The sequence below is a fragment of the Heloderma suspectum genome, chromosome 7, assembly GCF_057233095.1.
Source record: "Heloderma suspectum isolate Gila_16-S chromosome 7, 16-S_ref, whole genome shotgun sequence".
Classification (NCBI taxonomy): Eukaryota; Metazoa; Chordata; class Lepidosauria; order Squamata; family Helodermatidae; genus Heloderma; species Heloderma suspectum.
The window spans coordinates 69,201,653-69,228,137 of NC_139464.1; the positions used below are offsets into that span (position 1 = coordinate 69,201,653).

At 45.2% G+C, this 26,485-nt stretch overlaps 1 protein-coding gene across 1 annotated transcript; it reads right to left on the reverse strand.

The window, feature by feature from the left end:
- Positions 1 to 3,217: 3,217 nt before the first annotated feature.
- SLC35E3 (solute carrier family 35 member E3) lies at positions 3,218 to 18,947 on the reverse strand. Its single transcript, XM_084810541.1, has 5 exons — positions 18,425 to 18,947; positions 15,363 to 15,473; positions 12,746 to 12,904; positions 10,946 to 11,028; positions 3,218 to 7,908 (listed from the first exon to the last, which is right to left on the reverse strand). The coding sequence occupies exons 1-5, from the start codon at positions 18,812 to 18,814 to the stop codon at positions 7,722 to 7,724; spliced, it is 930 nt and encodes a 309-aa protein (XP_084666667.1). The 5' UTR covers positions 18,815 to 18,947; the 3' UTR covers positions 3,218 to 7,721.
- Between the last annotated feature and the right edge of the window lie 7,538 nt (positions 18,948 to 26,485).

Consider the following 26,485-nt stretch of genomic DNA (forward strand, 5'->3'; position numbering starts at 1 on the left):
ATCAAGATCACTGCTTCCTCACTGGCAAACAGCGATCTTGATTAGGATCACTGAAATGGGGGTGGGGTGCAGAGATTTAAGCCACTCCCTTTCCCCTAGTGATCCTGATGGACGTTCACAGGGCAGGGTGTCTCTGGGTACATGTGTGCGGATGTAGCCCCTGAGTCATCAGCCATTGCTGAATGCAGCTTTCGGGGGGCAAAAAGGCTACCCCCATGTTAATTATGATGCCGAAAAAACAGAACACATAGTAATTGGCAATAATTACCAGCAAGATTGACTGAATAGTATGAGGGGCCCCATGTAGGAAACTTGAAATATCCCTGACAAAGTTGAAGGCCTAACAGTTAAGCAGATGGGTACAATAGATGTTCCAGTAAGTGCATGGAGGAGAAGACTAGGTAAGGTAGCCGGTAGAAAAGTGCAATATGTAAAGTGGGCAACATCAGATCATTTATACTCTTAACTCTGATTCCAAACATTTAAATCTATATTTTTTAACATCCAGCCTCCTCAATTGACTTGGTTATTTTTCTGTCATGGGCTTTGCTCCATGTCAGATTTTGGTTAGCTGCTGCAGGAGTCAGTGAAGCCCACACGTAAGAGGAACACTGTATGTCATCCTGCCAGTACCCCCCACATGTGACAGAACATGTGGGTTATCCCCCTTGTGTTGCTTTAAAAAAAAGAAAGAAACATTGAGGCTTCAGTCTATGGAATTCACTGCCAGTTTTTAATAAAGTTCACAATTAGACCTCACCATTAGGGAATGCTGCCTAAGGTATAAAATCTTTAACTGCTGCCACAAAAATAAACCCTCTACACTTAAGAGTAACTCAGCAGCCTGGTTCCTATGGCATAAACATGGGATTGGGACCTTTCAAAGTGAGCAAAAATTAAGATATTTATTAAGATCAACTATTTACAAAAGGGGGAAAAATATCACCTCCAAATAATAGGTTGAGTTTGTTTAAAGGTTCTTAAATTAAATATGCTTGGTTATCATTCCAACAAGGTCAGAGCATCTTCTCCAGCTAAAAATGCTTCCTTCAGACCAGATTTCCCTAAACTCCATCCCAATTCCTCATGAACAGGAACTGATGCTGTACACCAGTCTTCCTCTGCCTCCAGCTCTTCCTGCTTCTGGCTTCTCCTATGATTCAGATGTTTCAGGGAGAACTTGCTGAAGTTCCCAAGATGTTTAAATATAACTTGGTTTGCTCATAAAATTATGTTTGATATATTACTTTTAAAAGTATAGTATACTCAGACAATAGTTACATGTTTACTGAGTTTACTTTTAAATGTTTTTAAGCTTAATGATAATTTATGAGCAAACCAAGTCATACATAATACATTTTATTTTCCTAAAATAACTAAGTTAATTTAGATCTTTAAAGTTTGCCAAAACAATTGCTTAGTTCTTTAATCTTCCTCAAAATTTCCAGTCTTTTCTGGAAAAAACACAGGGGAAACATTTTTCACCCATGGCTTCAAAATTTCTGGAAATTTTACATCTCTGCTCCTGTTTACTAATTTTACACTTCATGATACTGCTTCTACTCCCCTCTAGAACCAGGAGTGTGAACTAGCTGAGGTACATCCTACTTCCCCATACGATCTCTAGATTATCTATGTTAAGACTGAGTTTGGTCTGCCAATCTGTACTGTTTTATAAGGGGGTTCAGAATTAATTTCTCAGGATCAACTAGTTTAAGATCTCTAAAGCAGTCACTTACCAGGAAAAGATGGCACAGAACGGGAAAACGGAATACAGACACACACTGTTGGCACAATATCTGAAGTGATGTAACCTCTGGACTGCCATAATAAATGCTGTGGCTAGAAACACTGGTTACCCAAGAGGGATGAGGGTAGCAACAATTGAGCTTAAGAACGTAAGAGCTATGCTGGTTCAGACCAAGGATCCATCTAGCCCAGCATTCTCTTCACACAGTGGCCAACCAACTGTAGACCAGGAACCCACAAGCAGGACACAAGTGCAACAGCACCCTCCCACCCATGTTCCCCAGCAACTGATATACATAGGCATACTGCCACAGGTACTGGAGGTAGCACATCGCCATCAGGACTAGCAGTTAGAAAGCTTCTTCTCCACCCCAGCCATGAGAATTATGAAGAGAAGCAATTTAGTTGCTCTCCTTCCACAAAGCCTAGCAATGAAACAGCAGCAACTCCTGAGGCCAGCTGAATAGCCTGGACAAGTACAAGAGAGGCACGATTCTATTGCTCGAATGTGATAAACAGCTCACATGTTAGGCCCCAGGCTAAGCTTCTAAAAACTCAGGACACGTCAGAGGGAGTTTGCTGGTGTTTGTGGCTGAGAGAAGCTAGATAAATTATGGTAAGAGAATATGTGCAATACACTTTAAGGGTTTCTTCTGCTTTGTATATTGGAAACATTTGCACTGGGCAGTGAGACATTAAGGAATGTGGGTTGTCCGTTTTTATGAAAGAGGCTTTACCTTGAAGGTGATTCAGCTGGAGTACGCAGAGCCTCTGTACTATTTATGGTACCTCTACAACTAACAGAATAGAGGTGTATAATTCTTTTCATAAAGGCTGGGAAGGCAGATGTTAATTTCACCCTTCTCAAGCCTATTGCAATCATAATTAGAAATTGCTAAGGATATTCTCCCAGTAAAGAATCAAGGCCTTTATTCATATTCTTCTACATCATTCTGATGCTATTAATGTTAACCGGTCTCCTCTTGTTATTTCTCCTTCTTGGGCCCTTCCAGACTATCATTTTATTATGCACTCTAGTTTATAATTTTAAAAAAGAAGAATTCATGGGAGGGTTATTTTCCTGGTCCTCCTGCATTATATGGCGATAGGGTATCGTACCATTGGCAATGGGTTATCCCACTAGTATAGTAGTGAGAAATAAAATATGTTTACTGCATGAGAGCTTCCTTACCTTGCAAAGTGATCATATGATTATTTTTTTTGAAAGTATGGAAAAAACATTCCTAAACGATGTTAAATACTATGTCTGTCAAAGGTCAGATGTAGGATTATGGAAGTGCATATAGACCTGGTCTTGAATTGGAGGTGGCCCAACCATTAACAATACTGTTCTCTTAAATGAAAGAAGCATCATCATCAAACCCCTGAAGTTCTTAAGCAACTGAGGTATTTTCCAACCTGGCAGCAAGACAAATTATACTGCTTCATGGAGTCCACAAGCAAGGCTAATATTAAGAACTATTTTATTTGTAAGCAAAACCAGAAGTCTTTCCATAAAAAAATCATTGTTCACTACAGGATGTGAATATTTGGGTGGCACATTCTTAAATAACCTTGTGTATTTCATTTACATTCTTGCCACTGAGAAGACCAAGCTGCAAGCTGCCATTTGTACCATTCTAGCAGAATTCTGTAGATAATCTTATTGTACACTACATTTACATTAATATCTTACAACTGCAAAATATGTTACAGTTGAATGATACAGGGAGATTTACCATTCTCTCCTGTCTGAGAACATTTTGGTGGGGAGGGAAGAATACGCTGAACTGGGACTGTTAAGTGTATTTGTCCTTTTTATGTTACCCTTTCAGACACAGTATTTGCTTGCAGGAACATTATAGTTCTTTAATCCACACTGTGGTTAGAGGCTATTTTGTGTCTTTATGCAAGCATCTGAATTAGTCTTTTGTTTTTAACTAAACAGATCCTTGTGATGTATTTACATTTCAGAAAAGCTTGTGCACAGCACAAAATTAGTGCAAATTGCTTTAGCAGTGCATATTGGAACAATATGCACTTAAAGATCATGCTGTTCTGAACCTATTTGTCTGCAGCCTATTTTGAATGCAAATCACAGATAGCTAACGATGCATTTAAAGCATTCTTCAGTTTGCATAAAGCCTAAGATACAGCTGGTCATGAGATGAAATGGTGTATCATAATACTGACAAAAATCTGCAAAAATAGTATAAAGGTGGGTTCTTGAAGAGATTTGGCTTTGAACACAATCAAAATGTTTGAGAATTCAATAATCAGTAAACTAAAACACAGGGCACATTGCACAAGTCACATTTGTGAGATTAGTTTTTCTATATTTTGCTGGTCAAATGCATTTGGGATCTGAAGTCTGGATCATAGTTGTTGTTAAGAGACTGGAGGAGATAGGCATCCAGACAGTTTTACAGGAGCTGCAGAAATCAGTTACTGTTTTTGCTTGTATCACATTTTTCTAAAACCACATGGGCAAAACTAAACATACAATATAGGCAGTACATTAAGTTCTGCTTTTGAACATACAAGTTGTTTGAAACAAAAACAAAAAAACAAAGCAAACAAACATTTGAATGTCATGTTCTTCTAGTTTGATTGTCAAATGAACCTTGTAGCTTCCGAGGCAGAAGTTACATACCCTCCAAAGTCAATTTCTCTTTGGAAGCACCATGTTCTAGCCTTATACAGCTAGAAAGGATGGTTGCAGTCTTCTCTCAGAACTTGTCTACTTGTAAGTGGAGCAAAGGCACACAATTCCTCGTTCGGTCTTGCATTTTTTCCTCCTGTATAACGTTGGAAGTTGCCAGCATTTACAAAGAAACATGGGCTGCAAAGCTTTTTTCAGACAGAAATGGAAAAATTTCCATGATACTTTTTTTTCCAAGTTAACAGTGCTTCTAAATAAATGAACAACCCTGCTGGCATTCCTAAAAATATGAATTACTGTTATGAAGTTGTATTATAGTAGTTCACAGGATGATTTTTTTTAAACTGTAGTTGCAGATCAGGACCCCATGTAAGAAATGCTTAGCATTTAAAACCAGCCAAAGCTCCCCAGCCAGCCGTGGCAGCCTTCGCTTGTCCAGTTTATTACAAGTTTTGCTTTCTCCTCTAGAATTGAGGTGGGGCCAGCATGCTTTCACAACCACCCAATTCCCTCAGTTTCTGTTGGATTTCTAAGGTATGATTATACTAAATAGTTATGAAACACTTGTTCTTAAAAAGCAATAAAGTTTGGTTCAGAAAGCAACTAACCACTGTAAATGTTTTACTTTTTTCCTCCTGACAAGATTCTCCTGCCATTGTGCTTTAAAATTTTACAGAAACTTGATACCATTTGTCAATTAAAGCAGAGTATGTACTTTTCTTAAAGAATTCCCATTTTCCAGTTCAAGCCTGTGCAATTCTGTTAGAAGGGGCTGATGCAGGTGTCACCCTATGGATCCTTTACTAATGTCAAGGGATCAGCCTGTGGGATCACATCCTTCACCCCCCCACACCTTTCACCATTTACATACCAATCCCCCCCCCCCATTTAACATGGTTATGCATTATATGTGCACCACTGTTGACACCAACCAGAAATTACCTGTAACCAACATTTGAATCCAGGGACTGAAGCAGATTAAAAACCCCAATTATGACTAAATGCTGCTTAAAATTAACTATGGTTATAACACTGCTGCAGATCTATCTCTTTATCAAGTTCAAAGCTGGATGTATACGGAAGTTACACTTCATAAATTCATTAGTATGCCAGTTGTAAATACAATACTAGGCAAGCTTGACAGTTTCAAAGTTGTAAATAATATTTTTCAGGTGATTATTCCTAGCAAGTACGTGAGAGAATACATGCATGTCATGGAAGGCGCAATCCTATGTCCGCTAGCAGCTAGACAGCCACAGGATATGCTGTTTTCCAGGAACTGACCTTGGACCCTGTGCTCCGAGGTTGGTTCCTGGAAAACAGACCTCCCTGCAGCCTCAGAGGCAGCGTGGAACAGCCCCGCCCTCCGCACTCACAAGCTGAGCACGGAGGGGCCGAAAAGGGGCGCGGCTGGGGGTGTTCCAGGGCAGGGAGAGCATAGCTGCGTGTATGACACGTCCTATGCAGCAGCCTCCTTCCTCGCTCTGTGCTCCTGTGGCTAGACAGCCGCAATCGACTGTCTAGCCAAAGAAGAAGGGCAAGGGAAGTGTGGAGGGCACGATCCCCTCTGTGCTTCTCCTGACCTGCTTAGGATAGGTGATCGCCTCCGAGTTCGGAGGCGGCCGCCTATCTCGACAGGATTGTGCCCTGAAATACATATATGTTGCTTGAGTGAAGTGGAACTAATAAGTAATGACAGCGAAACTGTAGTTGTCAGCATATCATGCACAGTTCTTTGGACTGCTAAAATTAATTAGGTTGTCAGCATTTTTAGTACCTTTGGGTGGTATCCAACCGTAGCTGGCTGGGTGAGGGCAGTCCTGCCAATTCTGTTGCGCAAGTAGCCCCCACTGCACGCGCAATTGCAAATTAGCGCTTCTGTGGGAACCAGAAATGCTCATTTCTGGAAGGGGGCAGGTCAGCAGAGCTTGCATGAGAGAGTTCTGCTGACCTGCCCCCTTACAGAAATGAGTGTTTCTGCTCATTTCAGAGCTTGCCCCTAGACATGCTAATTTGCTGTTGCATAAGTGGTGGGGGCTGCTTGCGCAATGGAATTGGCGGGACTGGCCCTGCATGGAATGGAAGCAGTGGTGGGGTCCCATGCACGGACAGGTAGGACTAGATACTGACCACCGTTTTCTTCTTAAACAATGTAAGGGAAATACATGCTATTGTCTGTACATTTTTACAAGTACTTCAATAAAAATGTCTACATAACTTAACATTTAAATCACATTAAGTGTGCTTTAATCTCCCCCCCACCCTATATTTCAGGTCAAATACTTGTGGTTTATTGGGACAAAAAGTTAAAATGGGGTACCTTTTTAGCACTGTTGTTTGCAACCATACAAGTAAAAGAAACATACTAAATTAGATCTCTCTAGTTTAGGGCATCAGAAAATGTTCTGAGGCAAACAGAACATTTTCCGATGCAAATGACTTAATTTGCATTGAACATTTTTCCAATTCAAAATTTTCTGGATACAAGCTGGGAGGGAGCATACAAACCCAGTTAAAGGATAGGAAGTACTACATCTGTACTGGCCCCAAATGGTGGGTTAAGAAACCGCACTCTCTTGTATAAGCAATTATTGAGCTCTGAAGCAGGGCAGGAGTAAAAATATTTCAAAGTACAGGAGCCAGCCCTACACTGAGCTATAAAATATTTTGGAAGGTTAGAAGTCTGGTCAAGCTGCAAAGGATCAGACTGTTTCGAAGTGTTAATAGTGCTGAAATGTCAAACTGTGAATGAAGAAACTTCAGTTCTCTGAAATTAACACATAATCAATATTCAAAAACAGGAAAAATATATCCATGCATGGGTATGTTAGAAATAAGATCTCATTAAGAAATCCATGTTTTAAACCCCCCAGAAGAGATGAAAAATTGATTTCCTATCATTTACCAGATTAAGAAGGAACAATGTTCATTTGACTTTACAATATTAGCAGACATTCTCTTTTCTAACAATAGTAACACATGATCAGAAGGACAGAATAAATTCCTTTGGCAATTAATGTCACATCTGCCTTGATGACTTCATTTGGTATAAATAGGAGAGTAGTCTTAGAATTGCCACTGCAATTATGAACAGTCCTTTAAATAAAGAAACCATTTACATGTAACAGAAACAAACCTGGACCAAGCTTGTAAAAGTTGAGTTTTATGTAGTGCCTAACTTCTCAAGAACCAAATTACAGTACCTTATTAACAACTAGGATGCATCTATTTCCTAAACGGGCTTCTTTTGCTTGTTTCAAAGTCAGTGCATATTCAAAGGACTCATTCACCATCTACACCAATACTTGATTTATGGACGCTGAACCAGCTTGCTCTTGCTCTCCTCTTGTTCACTGAGTTTGAAGTGGGTGTAAGCTAAAATGCCACACAACGTGCATGTAATTCCAAGGCCTTGATTAATGGACAAAGGATCCTTAAACAAGAGGTACCCGCCCATGAGGGTGATGCAGAATTTGAAGTGTCCAAACATATTGTAGCTACAAAAATCTGTTAAGGAGTACAGATTTACAAAAAATGGTCAAACATAAATCATGCCGAGTTCATTTAACACTTATTTATACCACCAAGGATGTAAAATCCTGTGCCAAGTTTGACTGCTGAAATTCTACTGCAGCCCATGGGATTTAAACTCATCCAAAACTCATTAAAAAAACCCACAAACATATCTGTGGGGGCATTTTGCTACCCGAAGCTTGGGGTATTCTGGGGTGGCAAAATGCCCCATAACCAGAAACATGTCTGTGGTGTCAGATGTTCTAAACTCAAAATATTAGAAAAGGATCAAATTGTCAAAGTAAAACTTTAGGTAAAATTTTATTATTAATAAGAATGACTTTGGTATTGTGGGGAATTTTTCTAACCCCATACCTTACCTCTAGTGAGGTAAGTATTCCCCAAGGAAATACCATGGTTTGTACAAACCTACTGATACCCGGAGTATGTAAACCTGCTTCCCTAAATCAGTTTTCTTTGGAAAAAGCCACGGCACATTTTTACACCCTGGTACGCTCCTTGGTTTTGGGACACGCGAAGGGCAAAATCAATAGATTCTGGGGACATTTTATGCCAGGTTTTTCCCCAGCAAGAAAACAGTGATAACAGACTGAAATTTGGGGACATTATGTAGGTGACAGAAGAAAACAATGTTGTGGGAGGCCTATGTGGTAGGTGTACTTCTGTGTGAACTCTGCAACGTAAAGTGAATTTGGGCAACCTCTGTATCCTGCTTGATTGGACAAATTAAGCAGCCCAGTGGTGCACAAGTTTGCAATCCCATGCTTGCTAGCTAGACTGCATGCCATTAACCCAGGTTTTTTGGTTTTCAGAGAGATTTCTACTATTATAATACAATATAAAATTTACACAGTTTATGTAACAATAGTCATTCAGTATATGGGTGTTTCCAGATGGAGGAATTCTAGCGCTATCAATCCAAAGGCACTGCGTAGCTATTTTGTTTTCCTCCTCAACATTTTTTTTTTTCTGGACAGAAAAAAGACACAAGAAGTGGTGGAAAAACACTGGAAGATGCTGCTGTCTGAACCCCCTGTAAAATTCCGTGAATGAGGTAAGGCAATTCATCTGGAAGCACCCTACCTTCTCTACAAACTGGAATTTCATTATCATCAGCTGACTACTATGGAGCGATAAAAGTACATCCAAGCACTTGACCACGGAAAAGTCATGCTAGCAGAATTCAGTACAATTGCTTAACTGGCTGACATTCTTATTATGTTTTCATCCTTCTTTCAACCAATTAACATGGTTTAAATAATTTAGGATGACATGGAATGTAATTAGCAAATTATGATTATAGTTATATGCAACAGCTAGTAACCACACCCAATTATGTTTTAGTATTATTTTTAATTGGTTTAACAAATAATTTGCTATTTGGAAAATCATCATAAACCATGTTGCCTGAATCCACAAGTACATGTTTCCACAGTTCCTTTTTTTTTAAGCTGAAGATACCCACCAATGTAGTTCTGTCTTTGTTGTAGACTTACCTGTTCCTGATACCTAAACTAGTAGTACAAATTTCTTTCACTATAACCATTAATGAATTTATAAAGTTCTTCACATTGGTTCCAACCTTGGAAATTCTTGGGTCTTTTTTTTTTTTTTTTTTTTGCACTAATCCAATATCAGCCAGTTAAGCAATTGTACTGAATTCTGCTAGCATAACTTTGATTAAACACACTTACATTTTAAACCTAAGCTCAACACATACTAGTCACAACCCAGCACAAAATAAAGCACTCATACACCTATTCCAGACAATGATCTTTATCTGATAAACACACTTAGGGAGTAATCCTATGACCCCTAGACAGAGTCTGGGGTCCATAGGATAATTCAAATTCCTGGATCGGAGTTCGGAGACAGCACTCTGACCACAGATACAGGAATCTGCGCTCCCTGCCCCCTCCTCCTTGCAGCCAGTGTGGAGAGAACCCCGCTGGCTGCCTTTCCAAGGTCGCGCCAATGGATGGAGATGGGAGCAGACTGGGGAAGTTGGGATACAGCATATCTCCAGGCCTCCCCAGCCTCCTTCCTTCCTGTTCCACAGAGCCCGAGTTAGACAGGCAAAGAAGCCCAACCGGCTGAAATGCGGAGTGGGAGGAGCACACCACCCTTCCCGCTTTACATAGGGTGCCCGTAAGTCTCTGAGTTTGGAGGCTTATGGGCATCGCCATAGGACTGTGCCCTTAACTGTGTTGGATTGTGACTGAAATCCCATACGCTTAGGAGAGAAGGATGGGAAAATCTTGGATTCAAAGATTCCCCCCCTGTGAGTGGAAGTCACCTCCAGCTGTGCAGGGTGTCACCGACTTCTCCCTCCCCCAAGAAGAAACAGGTGAGTGACAAAGAACAGCATGCAAATAGAACCAGGTTCAATCCCCTGCATCACCAGTTAAAGAGGATCTCTGGTACCAGGATGGAGAAAAGCCTGAAATATGGGAGAGCTGCTGGCAATCAGAACACACAATGCTGGGCTCGATGGGCCCAAGATCTTGACTTAGTATAACTCAGCCTCATATGGCCAGGGAGTTGGAAGATTCTCCCTAGCACAGGAATATAGGAAGGTGCCTTATAGTGAGTCAGACCATGGGTCCATCTAGCCCAGTACTGTCAACACTGACTGGCAGCGGCTCTCCAGGGCTTCAGGCAGGAATTTTTCCAGCCTTACCCAGAGATGCCAAGGATTAAATCTGGGTCATTCTGCATGCAAGCCAGGTACTCCACCACTGAGCCACAGCTCTACCCCTAGATAGCAACATTTAGGGTGATACATGAGGGCGGGGCAGCCCAGGGAGGGGAGAGAATTGGTGATCTATACACACAAATGAGCACGGTTGTTGGCTCCAAGCGATTGTGTTTTTGCAGTCCTGTATTCAGGACAATGCAATTATTAATTATTAGCTGCCTTGCATCCTATTTTCTTTACTTTATAGTATACAGAAATATTTGTTCAACTGAAAACAAGAGAAATGAGAGGAAAAAGGATACGTGACTGGTGAAGTATTCCCAATGATCCAGTAAATAGACAAGTTCACCATAAAGGCTATGATTCCAGACAGCAACACCATAAACTGTGGAATAATAAAACAGAAAGCATGAGCACTCCAACACATTTCAAGGCACTGCAACTTTAAAAATGCTGAATTGCTATGGCACTACGCAACAGAACAAAGCAAGCAGGCAAGCCAAATATGGATTCTGAAACAACAAACCTCCAAACTGATTTTCGAAGTGTACCGTGATCCTCCTTAAAGTGGAATAAACAGTTGCTAAAGGCAGCCTGGATTCTTTGTGACCCCTCCCAGTCCAGTTTGTGCATCTTGACTGGGTCAGAAGGCACAGCACCATTCTTCCCTTCCCAATCACTCCACATGAGCATAAAAAGCCTTTACCTTCTAAGCACACACATTGTGCGGACTAACAGCATTTGGAACCACGGGAGGAATCCTAGCAGAACCTATGAAAAGGCTGTTTCCGTTGTGGCACTGAGGCTGTGGAATTCCCTGCCCCAGGAGATCCATCTGGCTTCCCGATGCCAGCTGAAAACCATTTTTGTTCCGACAGGGTTTTGACCCGATTAGCATTCCTGTCCTTATTACCAGTTTTATCTGGTGCTCCTCCTGTCAGTTTTTTATGTTTTCTTTTCAGTAGGAGCGCTCATATGATGTTGATGTTAGCTGCCTTGAGCATTTTAATTTCAAAAAGAAAAGTAGGATATACATGTTTCAGTAAAATAAAGTGCTTTTTTTGTTTTTATGTGAGGGTTTGGTTTTTTTTTAATGGGTCTGCATGACCTTGCTTTGTCTCTTTGAAACACCAGCTCCCTGAAACAGGGAAACACCATCAAATGAGCCAGCTTATAGCATGAGGCAGCATACGGCCCAATCCTAGGCATGTTTACTCAGAAGTAAGCTCTGATTATATTCAGTGGGGCTTACTCCCAGGTAAGTGTGCATTCCCCTACCCTGAGATTAAGGTAGTATTTCAGAAGCCCTCGGGAAGGGGGGAGGAACTTGTGGCCCTCCAGATGTTTTGGCCTATAACTCCCATGATCCCTCACTATTGGCTATGCTGGCTAAGGCTGATAGAAGTTGCAAGCCAAAATACCTGGAGGACCACAAGTTGTTCCCCTGACCTAGGGCATGGCATAAAACAAGATGGAGTCAAAAAGCCAGTGCGCTCTCACATGCTGGTATTTCCTTTTGTGATACAAGTGATGAGAACTGTCTGAACATATTCATTAACCGCATTTATATCCCGCTTTTCTTCAATGGAACTTAAACTGGTGTAGAAAGGGTTCCTTCCCATCAAGGCACCGACCAGACTCTGATCTGCTCAGCAAGCCTGCTAACTTCACGTGCCTTCAGGCCAATCCCTGAAAAAGTACAACAAACAAAACACTCTCCCAGCCATCGCTTGCTGGACTAATTATTCTCAGAACATCCAATAAGTGTTAGCATTAGAATCCATTAATTAGTTGGGTCCCCTTCATGCAATTCCCCATGTTTCCCCATTTGGTGCTTGCAAAACCCAGTGGTTAATAAATTGATGTATGGATACACCAATTTAGTTCAGAACATGTCAGCCAATGTACCCAGTGTGTTCCAAGCTTGGATTTCTTTCTTCTCCGATATTTGAAGTGGTTGCTCCAGAAGTTATATTTGGCTGAGGAGGTCCCACTTTGAGTGCCACAATTGCTACTTGTTTCATCTCGACAATGCTAATCAAATACACATGGCCACATTTTAAGAGGATTTGAAAACAAAATAAAAATGAAAAAAACCTTACCACAGCAGAAAATGTCCAGGGACCAAAAATTCCACCTTCCCCAAATACTGGTTCAAAGAAGGGTACGACACACAACAGCATACCGCAAGACATTGGGGCTTGATAGTACAGCAACTGCATAGAGTTTACCTGTAGCTCATGTTGCTTTGCTCCTACCCACTGAAACCAAGAAGAATACATTAATCATCTGTGACATCCAGCTCTAATTCAAAAAGAAGTTACATGTAACCTTATGTGCATTCTACTAAATTAGTGTATTGATATGTACTTTAATTAAAGTCTGTCTAGGACAGAACAGCACAGCCTCATAGAATCCTATAGAATCATAGAATAGTAGGGTTGGAAGGGGCCTACAAGGCCTCATTTATCCAAATTACTTGGGAGGACAGCTAAAGCATTTAGAAATTAGAAGTTTGAATAAATGCACTTTCTGCCTGCAGAGATTTACCATGACATTAAAAACCTCTGTGATCTAGCTAAGAAAGGGCTAGGTTTGGACCCAAGAGGTTCAGGGTGGATTGAATTAAATTACCAAGAAACATGACCAGTTTAAACCACAGATTCAAATCATTTCCTGAACAAGCATGTGTATGAACTGGTTGCTATAACAATTACTATATACTCCACTTAATAGAGTTTTATACTACCTAGGAGCGTAATCCAAAGCCTTTTATCCTGCAGTTCATATGGGCTGCATAACTGAATGTAGAAATCATTAATCTGCCTACCTTTGGATCTCACTATACACATGCAAAGACGCTAAGCAAGACAGCTTACTATGAGGCTAAGGTTGCAATCCTGTGCATATGAAGTGGGACTTATTTCTAAGTAAACATGCATAGAACTAGGCTGTATCTGTCCAGTTTATTGGGGGAAATGGTGTTTCTCAATGAGATGGAAAGTAAATACCCATGTTTGGCTAGTAGAATCATAAATATTCATAATTTGAGAAGTGAACACACTGCAGAGCTCAGAGAGTTGGAGAGTATAAAGAAGAGTTTAATATCACCCATAGGGGCTCTATGGATGATTCTAGAGATATACAGAATAACATATCCTAGATCAGGAGTGAGCAGAAAGTACATCTCCAAATGTTTTGGTCCTCAGCTCCCAGCATTCCTGATCATTGGCCATGCCGGTAGGGGCTTCTGGGAGTTGAATGTACAAAACATCTGGAGGCCTACCTTCTGCCTACCCCCGTCATAGACCATAGCACCAGTGAGAACCTGCTACTCCCAGGAAATGCAATATTGTGGGATTCGTATTATGGGATTCCTCACAGGTGCTATAGTCCAGGAGATGCCATTCTATATATCACTAGAATCATCCACACAGCCCAAATGGGTAATATCCTATCCTATCCCATATGAATTGACTTGCAGCCCATTCCTATCCATATTCCACTGAATCCTACACGTCTTGCTACCGAGTAAGTATCTTTAGGATTGCAACCTTCGCAGTCAGATATTTTCCCCAGAATTCCCTTTTACATAGAACAGCAGTCTTTAATTCAATGAGTTTAAGAGATAGTCATGATGCAGTTTTGAGAGATTTTAACTTGCTGCAGCAGAGGGAGAGAAGGGAAGCAAGTGTAGGCTTTAACACGTTCACGTTGAAACCCAGATTTCATTTTGAATTTTTTTTAAAGAAAGACACATATACACACACACACACACACACCAAGAATCGTTTAAAAAATGGCTTTTAACTTTTTTTTAAATAGATTTTTATCCATCCTGTGCTGGCCTGGATTAAAACATCCTTAGTCATGGGGCAGTGGTTTTGCAGAAGTCTTTTCATTTCATTTCCCATTTGGTAAATATGGTAATATCATCCATCTCCTGCACAAAAGCTATTATAGGAGAAAATGAAAATGAAAACAAAAATAAACTGAGATAAGGTAAGCCTAAAATGGAGAGGATGTACTGTGACTTTGACCAAACAGGCCATTCAGAGAAAGGACATTCTGCAATACTGCAGTGCAATATTTTATTACGGGTATTATCAACGTCCTTCATGCCTATGTGCACACACAGCTGGAATATGTGGGTGAAATACAAAAGAAAGGAAGCGTAGCTGCAGTTTCATAACTATGGAGACTATTGCACAACAATCCTAGAGTACTTCCTTAAACAGTAAAGGGTGCACATTATACCCCAAAATGAAAAACGTAGCACGTATAAACACAACAGATTTGCCCGAGTGCTACATACTACAAGAATATACGAGTTTTACAGCCCCTACCTAAACAGCTGACCACCAGAGATAGACAGGACAAAGGGAGAGGGAGAGGATGAGACTTACAAGCATTACTTCAAAATGAGAGCCAGTGTGGTGTAGTGGCAAGAGTGTTGGACTAGGAGCTGGGTGATCCGGGTTCTAGTCCCCACTCGGCCATGGAAGCTCACTGGGTGACTTTGGGCCAGTCACAGACTCTCAGCCCAACCCACCTCACAGGGTTGTTGTTGTGAGGATAAAATGGAGAGGAGGAGGATAAAGTAAGCCGCCTTGGGTTTCCTTGCAAGAGGAAAAAGGGCGGGGTATAAATGCAATCAATCAATCAATCAAAATGGTTTGACTCTAAAACTGTATATGGTAAAAGGCCATTTTTACTCACCACTTGATAAAGAGATGTAACTAAAACACCGAGAGAAGCAAATACCATTCCAAGCAAGTTAAATTTAACATCATAATAGGAATTTAGGAAAACACCTAAAGTTATAGGAATCTGTAAGAGAGAAAAATTGATGTTAAATTTTCTATGCATTTGCTGCCACGACAGTTTAGCAGAACGTAACTCTTATCCACAATTCAATTCAATTTTATTATGGTCGTAGACCAGCAAGACTTTTATCCAGTGTTTTATCCAAAGTGCTGAAAAAAACCAAAAGACTTCTATGCTTTCATTAAGAGATGTTGCTAACACACTGGGACTGTGGCTGAGTGTGGGTCATTTTGAACTGTGGATTGTTTGTTGAACTGCAGGTTAGCATGTTGTCTGAAGGCAGCCAGGGTGGCTTGTTAACCATGCAGTCTGGCTTATTTTCTTGAACTAGCCACCTTGAGAACCCATGGTTTGTTGTTTGGTTGTTCAAGGTGGTTAACAAGCCATACTGCATGGTTAACTAGCCACCCTGGCCGCGTTCATACAACACAATAACTCACCTTGCGGAAAATATGCTGCGTTCAGACAACACGCTAACCCACGGTTCAACCAACAACCCACAGTTCAAAACAACACACACTCAACTACTGAGTGTGGGTTAGCATGTTGTGTGAGCAGCTCCTCTGTATTAATTAAAAAATTTGATAGAACTAAGCCACCACCACTTCCACATAAAGGTTAGATGAAATTAAAGAAGGGATATGTAATAGTGTAATTGCACAATGCTTCCATCCAAAATGTGGGCAGGTTTAATGAGGGTACAAGATTTTATTCAAGAAAAGCCAGCAGTGGGGCTTGACAGGCACACAAGATGGTAGCTTAGAGAACAAGATGCTAAGAGGAGAGGGCTGCATCCAATTAAGTCCCTGCGCACCCTCAAACCTGCTCTGGAGGGTTGGGGGACCCTCTGGAGTAGATCGGGGGGTGGCTGTACAGAGGAGGAAAGGATGTGACACTGGCTTTCACCCAGAACCACCTGTTTGCAAAATTTTGCTGTGGCAGTGGCTGGCATGGTGTAGAGAAACTTCTTCATCTCCCATAATACTAGAACCTGGGGTCATTCATGGAGCTGAATGGGGGGAGTTTCAGGGCAGATAGAAGGAAGCACTTCTTCACACAGCACAGAGTTAAACTGTGGAATTCACTACCACAAGATGTTGATGGCCACCAGCTTGCTGGGCCTTAAAAGGGGGTTAGATAAATTCCTGGAGGAAAAGGCTATCAATGGCTACTAGTCATGATGGCTATAGATTACCTCCAGCATCGGGGCAGTATACCTCTGTATATCAGGTATGGGGAACATATGTGGGTGGATGCTGTTGCATTCATGTTCTGCTTGTGGGTTTCCCATAGGTGTCTCGTTGGCCACTTTAGCAACAGAATGCTGAACTAGGTATGACTCTGGTATGATTTCAGCATGGCTTTTCTTAGGTTCTTACCTCATACAGTTCACACAGATGCCAGCTGCAGCCTGCTCAAATTTCTGACATGGTGACTGGTTGATTCTTATTTATTAAAATTATATCCCATCTTCCCACTCAAAATACTGCTCAGAAGTGCCTCTATCAGTTTACTTGCAGAAATGCCAAACATACAGCATCAGAGTATCATTGTATGATGAAAAATGGGGGCTTGCAGCTAAAATTAGAAACCTGCATCTATTCATGTCTGTGGGAAATCTAGGTTCAAACCCCCAGGTTAGCTATGAAGCTCAGTAGGCAGTCTTGGTCAAGTCGCTATTCCCAAGCTAACCTACCTCACAAGGTTGACAAATTTATAAACAAGAAAGAGGCTGTGAAACACTTTGTACAATGAAGAAACATTACAGAAACGGCGGGGGGGGGGGGGAACAGTTCACTCCCAACAAAAACAAACTGAGCACAAACTGCAAGGGTTACATTTACGTTACTGATGCTGGCTTTATGCTGCAGTGAGTTTCAGAACAATCAACCTCTTCCAATTCCTTGATAAACTGCACCAGTGTTAAAGTAGCAACTTTTCTGAGTATCTTCTCTTATATAAACCAGAACCAGAAGGCTGTGCAATAACAGGAGAGTTAGCCCAGAAAGATTAAGACACTTGTCCAGGACTCACCCATCACTTTCTTTTAACATTTAGGATCTGGCAGCACTCTCAAAATCAGTTGGTGTGTCTTATTACTTCTCCAGTAGCTTCAGAAGCCAGTGTATGATTTTTGAGAAAGTGTGTGGGATGGTGGTGGTAGTAAGTCCCCAGTTTCCCCTTATTTGATAAAAGTTGGGCCTTATTCCCCTTATTTGATAAGAGTTGGATCTTATTATTAATAGGACATAACTTCTCTGCATTTTAAATAAAGCAATCCTATTCTCTTAGGTAGAAAGGCAGCATCTGCTCCCCCCATAAACAGAAAAAACTGTGAGGGCTTAAATTTGCTTTGTGCAAGGCATCAAACCCCAGAACCTGCTTTCAGAACCAGTTCTTAGCACTGGGGGCATACCCAGGATGCATAATAAGTACCTCTGACCCTGGACAGAGATAATGACCTTTACTTACCCTCACACATGCAGCCTTCCAAACCTGGAGCCTACTACTGCCATCATCCACAGCCACCATGGCCAGTGGCTAGCTGTAGTCCAATGTATCTGCAGGGCTTCAGGTTGGAGAAGGCATCAAGGAAAAGGGCTTTCCAGACACAGTGAGCGAGAGGCTTCCTGGGACTCCCCAGCACCTCTCCTCTTAGGCGGTAACGTGCCGTTGGTGGGTAGAAGCAGATATTCCTTGGGGAACCATTAGCACAGCCTTCCCCGACCTGGGGCCCTCCAGATGTACTGGACTACAGCCCCTGGCCCCACAGTGACATGCTGGCTGGGGATGACGGGCCCTGTGGTCCAACCCGTCCGGAGGCCCCCAGGCTTGGGCGCGTACCTGCGAGGGCAGCTCCCCCTGGCTGAGGAAGAGGCTCAGGGCCCCCCCCCCGCTTCTGCACGGCCCCCCCCCGCTTCTGCACGGCCCGCCCGCCCGTTCCGTCTCCTCACCAGGGTGAGCTTGATGCGGGCGGGAAACGTCTTCCCGTACGCCAGGCTCTGGATGAGCACGATGACCGGCGTGGTCATGGCCTTGGCCAGCTGGTAGGTGCCGATGGTGTTGTTCTGCAGGGACAGGTTGGTGAAGACCACGAAGCCGCAGAAGCTGAGCGCCAGCGGCAGCACCTGGCGGGGCCGCAGGCTCTTGGGCGCGAAGACGCCCAGCGCCTGGCACGCGTGCAGCCCCAGCCAGGTGACGGCGAAGTGCACCAGCGTCAGGCTCAGGTTGGGGAAGCCCATCCGCACGTACAGCCACTTGTTCAGGAAGACGATGCAGATGGAGGCCGCCAGGTTCGCCAGCAGCCCCGCCGCCAGCCGGCCCCGCTCCGGGAGCCAGCCCATGCCGGACCCCGGGCCCAGCGCCTCGCCCGGAACAAGCGGGGCCGGGGCCGGGGCAGCCACTGCTCCTGGGTGCTGGGCGGCGGCGGCACCGGCAGTCGCCGCCGCCACCGCCTCCTCCCCCTCCTCGTTGCCCGCCCAGTGCCCGGCCACGTGGCTGGGCGCAGGATCTTCCGGTGTCACGCGCGGGCAGCTCCGCCCAGGCGATGGAACTCCGGAGCTCGGGAGGAGAGCCCTTTCCCCGGCCCCGCAGCAGCCGCCCAACGCGGTGCCCGCCAGGTGGGTTGGCCTGCAGCTCCCATCATTCCCGGCCGACATAGGAGGAGCTGCAGTCCAACATGCCTGGAGGGCACCGGGCTGGGTGGGGAAGGCTGTCCTGCCTTGCCCTGCTCTCGCAGGCGCTGCTGCAAATGTGGTTGGGTCCAGACTGAGTCACGCTTAGAGAAGACCCACTGAAATCAATGGGGCAAGCAAGCCGCGACTGTCTTAAGTGCCATGGATTTCCACGGGCCTGTTCTAGGCGTAACTCAGTCTGGATCCAACCCGGCGTCTCCAGCTCTGATCTTCGTAAACACAGAGCAAACAGGCCCGGACTTTGGAGCACGAGTCCGGGGCCCCCTGGCTCAGCAGAGGGCTTCGGGTTCCTTTCGGAGAGGCGGCCCCGCCCAGCTATTGGGGTGTGCAGCGGCGCTGAGCTGCAATCCAGTATCCACTTACCTGGAAGCAAGGTCCACTGAACGCGGTAGGACAGACTTCTGAGTACTTCATGGATGGGGCTGCGCTGTTCTTTATCGTCGTTCTATTGCCGCCCGTCAACATCCGTTCTCTGGGTTGCTTGCAAAGCTGAGAATGCGCATGCAATGCAATATTTAAAATACATCAGAAAGTAATACGCGGACCTTCGTTCGATCTGAGGGGCAATGGGGATTGGTAGGAGCCTGAGCCTGGAACGCATCTGCCACGGTCTTCCATGGGGGGCTTGCTTGCCCTTACTCTCACCCTCCTCCCTTCTTCCCCAAGGAGAGATGCCCCGTGACTTCAGAGGGAACGGAACATAACCGTGGGGGCTGGGTGTCTCCCTGCTGCCTGCCGTAGATCTGCTGTTCCCATAAATGAAGACTGCGCGTTAAACCTGCGGCAGGGAGAAAGAGAAGCCCAAAGTCTCCCGGAGGAGAAAAGGGCATAGATGAGAGGGAAAGGGCTTGGTAAGACACATACACACCACATCCGCCTCTCCCCTTCATAAGAAGAGCCCTGCCGGATCAGACCAAGGGTTCATCTAGTCCAGCATCCCGCTCACATAGCTGCCAACCAGCTGTCGACCAGGAACCCACAAACAGGGCATGAGTGCAACAGCACCCTCCCACCCATATGCACCAGCAACTAAGTGGTGTACATAAGCTTACTACCTCTGGTACTGGAAGTAGCACATAACCATCTGGACTAGTAGCCATTGATGGCCTCCTCCAGGTATTTATCTAACTCCCTTTTAAAGCCATCCAAATTGGTGGCCATCACTGTATCTTCAGCTAGCAAATTCCATAGTTTAGCTATGCACTATTTGTGAAGTCCTTCGTTTTATCTGTCCTGGATCTCCCACCAATCAGCTTCGTGGGATGACCCCATGTTTTAGTATTTTGAGAGAGGGAGAAAAATGTCTCCATATCCACTTTCTTCACACCATGCATAATTTTGTACACCTCTATCATGTCTCCCCTTACACAGTGTTTTTCTTTAAACAGGTTCCATTGAGAGGATCTGTTATTAAAGGGTAATGAGAGAAAAGTGGAATGGATTGCATGTGTGTGGCAGGGAATGAGCTCAGTTAGCTCTTCCTCAGCCTGATACCTTCCAGAAGTTTAACTCCCATCAGCCCCAGCCAGCATGGCTAATGGCAAGGAATGCTGTGAGTTGTCGACCAAAACACCCAGAGGGTGCCAGGTTGGGGAAGGCTGAACTATACCATCTGACCTGGAACTGAACCTGCTCCTCTTAATTGTAGATGTGTGGGACCACCAGGCTGATGCAGCTGTTAAATGGTGATGGAAAGGCAATTGGCCCATGCTTAGAGAGTGCTTCCTTTATCCGTATATCACATTTGAAGACTTGGGCAAGGCACAAATTAAAACTGAGGGATGAAATTAGTGGGGGCAGGGAGAAGTTGCCAAAACCTTATTGGAGCAAAAGCTATTTGGGTAGGGGAAGGACTATGCTGCAGTTGTACACGACACTACCAGAAGTGTGGCCCATTCATTTATTTAAAACATGGTCTTCCACCCTTCATGGGAGACCTTCTATTTGGCAAGGGGGTAAGAGGTCTCTCTTTCTGAGTGAGACTGTGTGTGTACATTGGAATTGCTCAGTTGTGAGAGAAAAGAAGTGTTCATGTAGCACTTTGTTTCCTAAATTACTAACTTTGGGATGGCTGAATTTTAAGTGGGTGCATAGCATCAAAACATTGCAGGGAGCAGAACAAGAATAGCTTTGGGAGACAAATTCTAAAGAACTCCCTGAAATTTGTTCAGGTAGCCTATATGTGATATATTGATAAATTAACAAGTTGGAGACCTGCAATGACTAGCAAGGTAGGTGGGAGACTCCATTCTCACCTAAACTGATAATTGGGAGGGTGAAAGTGGAGAGTGCAAAAGCTGGTTTGAAACTCAACATTAAAAAAACTAAGATCATGGCATCTGGCCCCAACTCTTCCTGGCATATAGAAGGGGAAGAAATGGAAGCAGTGACGGATTTTATTTTCTTGGGCTCCAAGATCACCGCAGACGGTGACTGTAGCCATGAAATTAAAAGACGCTTGCTCCTTGGGAGGAAAGCTATGGCAAACCTAGACAGCATAGTAAGAAGCAGAGACATCACCTTGCCAACAAACGTCCGTCTAATCAAAGCTATCGTTTTCCCAGTAGTAACGTATGGCTGTGAGAGCTGGACTATAAGGAAGGCTGAGCGCCGAAGAATTGATGCTTTCGAACTGTGGTGCTGGAGAAGACTCTTACAAGTCCCCTGGACTGCAAGGAGGTCAAATCAGTCCATCCTAAAGGAAATCAACCCTGCGTGCTCATTGGAAGGACAGATACTGAAGCTGAAGCTCAAATATTTTGGCCACCTAATGCGAAGAGAAAAGTCACTGGAAAAGACCCTGGTGCTGGAAAAGATTGAAGGCAAAAGGAGAAGGGGACGGCAGAGGATGAGATGGCTAGATATCATCACTGATGCAATGAACATTAATTTGAGCACACTCCGGGAGAGCGCAGAGGACAGGAAGGCCTGGCGTGCTATGGTCCATGGGGTCACGAAGAGTTGGACACGACTTAACGATTAAACAACAACAAAGCGAGGATATGCACTAAACCTGAATGGTGCTGTGCAGGGAAGGGTTTTTATTAAAAAAATTCCTCCCTTACTACATTGCCAGCCCCAAATCTGAGCACATCGCTATAGAGGGGGTGGTTGCTTTGCGGCTGCCTTTAGAACAAACTGCTTAACCAGCCCTTACCCTGATCAGTACAGATAGGGATTTAAAGCTCCCTCCTCTGCTGTCCCAGAGAGCATGAGGCTGGGTCCACAGCCAGGCATTATAGTGTTATAGAATGGGGCAAGTTTTGGAGCTAGCTGTATAGCTGCAGACCTGAGCAGCACAGGGGAGGGAGTGTAATCTTCCCTTCTCCCGCAGCTGTCTGGGCACATTTTCTCCCCTTTAATTTCCAGTCACTTGCTATCTTTGCTGAACAGGGATAGGGAAATTCAAGCCCATACACCACACAAGTGCAGCAGGAGGATTTTTTAAATAGTTTTCTACATACCCGGGCAGTCCAATAATACAAAAACTTCTACCTGGTCAGTGAGAAGTCCCATTTCCTGGCCTTACCAGTTGCAAAAAGTGGCCATGCGCCAGAGAAAATAAGCGGGGCCTGCAACAAAATGATGCAATGTGTTCCCCATGCTCTAAGAGAAGTGCTTCTGTTCTGTTCTGCAGCCTTATAGTCCCAGCCTCAAAGGAAGAGAAGTACATCTCCCTCCCTCTCGCTATGCTACAGTGGTAAGAGAACTCTGGTTTGTAAAACCATGAACTGGATTTCATTGTTGTGTAGATATTTTTCACACACACTTTTATCTATCTATATTATCTAAATATGAGGCTCTGGAGAATAGGTAATAGAAAAGGCGTCCTTTTTCCTTCCTGAAACATCCCTATTTAGTGCAGCGGCAGGGATGGGGAGAGCTTTTAACCTCACATCTTCTGCTAACCCCAACCGCCCTCCTCTTACTATAAACTGTTAGGGGCTTGCAGGTGAATTCCTCCTCCCTCCTCCCTCCATATTCCTCCCACTTCAAGGGACACATTTCAGCTGACACCATTCCATCTCTCAAACACAGACTTAATCGAAAAACAGAATGTGAGTCTGACTTGTTTAGACATCTTCCTCCCAGTCCCCTGGAGTAGAAGCAAGCATTGCTTGTAGAAAATAGAGAAATCCATTTGACATACTTATGATTGTGCAGTACCCAGATCACTGCACTTTTACCTCCTCATAAGCCTTTGATAGGGGCCGCGGTGGCTTAGTGGTTAAGACGGTTAAGACGCTGAACTGCAAACTGGAAGGTCGGCAGGTCAGCAGTTCAAGACCCGAGTGCTGCGTGACGGAGTGAGCTCCCGTCTTCAGTCCCAGCTTCTGCCAACCTAGCAGTTTGAAAGCAAGAAATTGCAAGTAGATAAATAGGTACCGCCTCGGCGGGAAAGGCAACAGCGTTCCGTGCACCTCGGTGTTCAGTCATGCCGGCCACATGACCATGGAAGCGTCTTCGGACAGCGCTGGCTCTTCGGCTTTGAAACGGGGATGAGCACCGCACCCTAGAGTCGGACACGACTGGTTGGGGACACCTTTACCTTTACCTTTAAGCCTTTGATAACTGCACCAAAAGGTTAAAATATCAGAATATTTTCTATTTGTTACAAAATACTGCTTTCAACAGCAGAATATTCTTCTTTAGCACTTCAACAAGGACATGTAATGAGAGCCAGGGCCTGCAGGAGAAGCCACCACCACCACCGGGGAAGAGGCGTGCCTGCTGCTGCTGGGCCTGCCGCCGCCACCACCACCACCACCAGGCCTCCCCTGTAGACTTCTGCCTGGCAGACCGCTAGTCCCTGCAGGACCAGGCCCCCAGGTACCGAGCCAGCTGTGCTGCTCCACCTGCCCCTCCCTGGAGGGGCTACATAAGCTGGCTGGCTGAGGTGGCCTGGGAGAGCCAGGGCCTGCAGGAGTAGCCACCACCACCACTGTGGAAGAGGCATGCCTGCTGCCGCCGCTGCCGCCGCTGCCGCCGCTGCCGCCGCCGCCAGGCCTTCCCTGTGGACTCCTGCCTGGCATTATTTTTAAGGGGATTTTTAATTGTTTTTGTTTGTTTTTGTTTTTTTTCTGGGGGATTTTGTTGTGTTTTTAGGGGTGGGTAGCCTGCCTGATAGGAGGAAGTGAGGGGGCATGTGTCCACCTCATGGAGGCAGTGGGGGGAGTGTTGGGGGCCAGAACATACCGAGGCTGGGCGGCAGGCGCTGGCGGAGCGCTAGGGGCAGGCCATGCCAGGTAAGAGGAACAAGGGAGAGATGTGTAATATCTGTCCCCTGCTCCGGGCCTGTCCAGAGCCAAAGGATGGTTGGGGGAGGCATGACCCCCTCTTCTGGCCTTCGTTTGCTGCTCTGCAGTGCCAGGTTTGTTACCCAGAAAACCTCCCTCATCCATGACATGATCCTGGATGAGGGTGCAGACCTGGCACGTATTACGGAGACCTGGCTGGCCGAGGCTGCTGCTCCAACCCTTGCAGCCATGTGTCCAGCTGGATTTTCCTATGCACAGCAGCCAAGGGCTGGGGATCGGGGAGGGGGAGTGGCTGTTATCTACCGAGAGTCCTTGGTCTTCACCAGACCCCCTCTCTGGGAGACCAAGGTTGCTGAGTGCATGTACTGGAGGTTGGGCCCAAAGGGCAGTCTGGGGATTCTGCTCGTGTACTGTCCACCCCGCTGCACAACTGACTCCCTGGCCGAGGTGCTTGAGGTGGTCTCTGATGTGCGCGTACAGTCCCCTAACTTAATAGTGTTGGGGGACTTCAACGTACATTCTGAGGCCATCCTCACAGGAGCACCTCGGGACTTCATGGAAACCTCCTGGGAGCTGCACCATATTCTAACTGGGCCCACCCATGTAGCCGGTCATGCACTAGACCTTGTGTTTGTTTCTGGAGAAGCGGGGAGTGATCTGGAAGTCGGGGGTACATCCACCACCCCCTTGTCATGGTCAGATCACTATCTGGTAACGTTGGACTTCTCGGTTCCACAACCCCTCCGCAGGGGTGGAGGACCCATTAAAATGGTCCGCCCCAGACGTCTTATGGATCCAAATGGATTCCTGAACGCGCTTGGGGATTCTCTGGGGCACGCCAACGGCCACTCGTTCGAGACCCTGGTGGGTGGCTGGAATGCCGCAATCACTGGGGCATTAGATCAGGTGGCTCCGAAACGCCCTCTCCCCCTGAACAGGGCTCGGACTGCACCATGGTTCAATCTGCGGTTACGAGCTCTGAAACAGGAGGTGAGACGGCTAGAGCGCCGGTGGCGGAAGTCTCGCTCCAAAGACGATCAGACACAGGCTAGAGCTGTATCTTCAGCCTATCACGTGGCAGTGAAGGCAGCAAAAAAGGAATATTATGCTGCCTCTATCGTGTCTGCAGAGTGCTGTCCCAGGAGGCTGTTCCAAGTGGTCCGGAGCCTGGTCAGTCCTGTGGCTCTGGAACCACTGGAGCATTCTAAGGCCTCCTATGAGGACTTGGCAAGGCACTTTGCAGATAACATTGATCAGATTAGGTGTGTTACTCTGCACGCTGCGGATACGGTTAGTGAGCAAGAGGCGGCCTGTGGCAAACCGGTTTTGTGGGATCGGTTCCAGCTTCTTCCTCCTGATGAAGTGGACAAGGTGCTTTCATCTGTAAGGCCGACCACCTGCTTACTTGATCCTTGCCCATCTTGGCTCATTATGGGCTGCAGAGAGACTGGGTGAGGGGATCAGGGCGGTGGTGAATGCCTCCCTTGAGGAGGGAGTGATGCCATCAGCCCTCAAGGAGGCAGTGATAAGACCGCTCTTAAAGAAGCCCTCCTTGGATCCTCAAGTTCTGAACAACTTTCGCCCAGTCTCAAATCTGCCAGTTTTGGGCAAGGTGATTGAGCGGGTGGTGGCAGTGCAGTTGAAGGCACACTTGGAAGAAACTGATTATCTAGACCCATTTCAGTCGGGCTTCAGGCTTGGGCATGGGACAGAAACGGCTTTGGTAGATGATATGAGGAGGGCTCTGGATAGGGGTGAATGCTCCTTCCTTGTTCTCCTCGACCTCTCAGCGGCTTTTGATACCGTTGACCCCGGTATCCTCCTGGACCGCCTGGAGGGGTTGGGCATTGGAGACACCGTATTGCGGTGGTTCCGGTCCTTCCTCTCCAGCAGGTACCAGAGGGTAGCACTGGGAGAGGAGGTTTCGGCCCCGTGGCCACTCACTTGTGGGGTGCCACAGGGTTCCATCCTCTCCCCGATGCTATTTAACATCTATGTGAAGCCGCTGGGGGCTATCATCAGAAGGTTTGGGGTGCAGTGTCATCAGTATGCGGATGACACG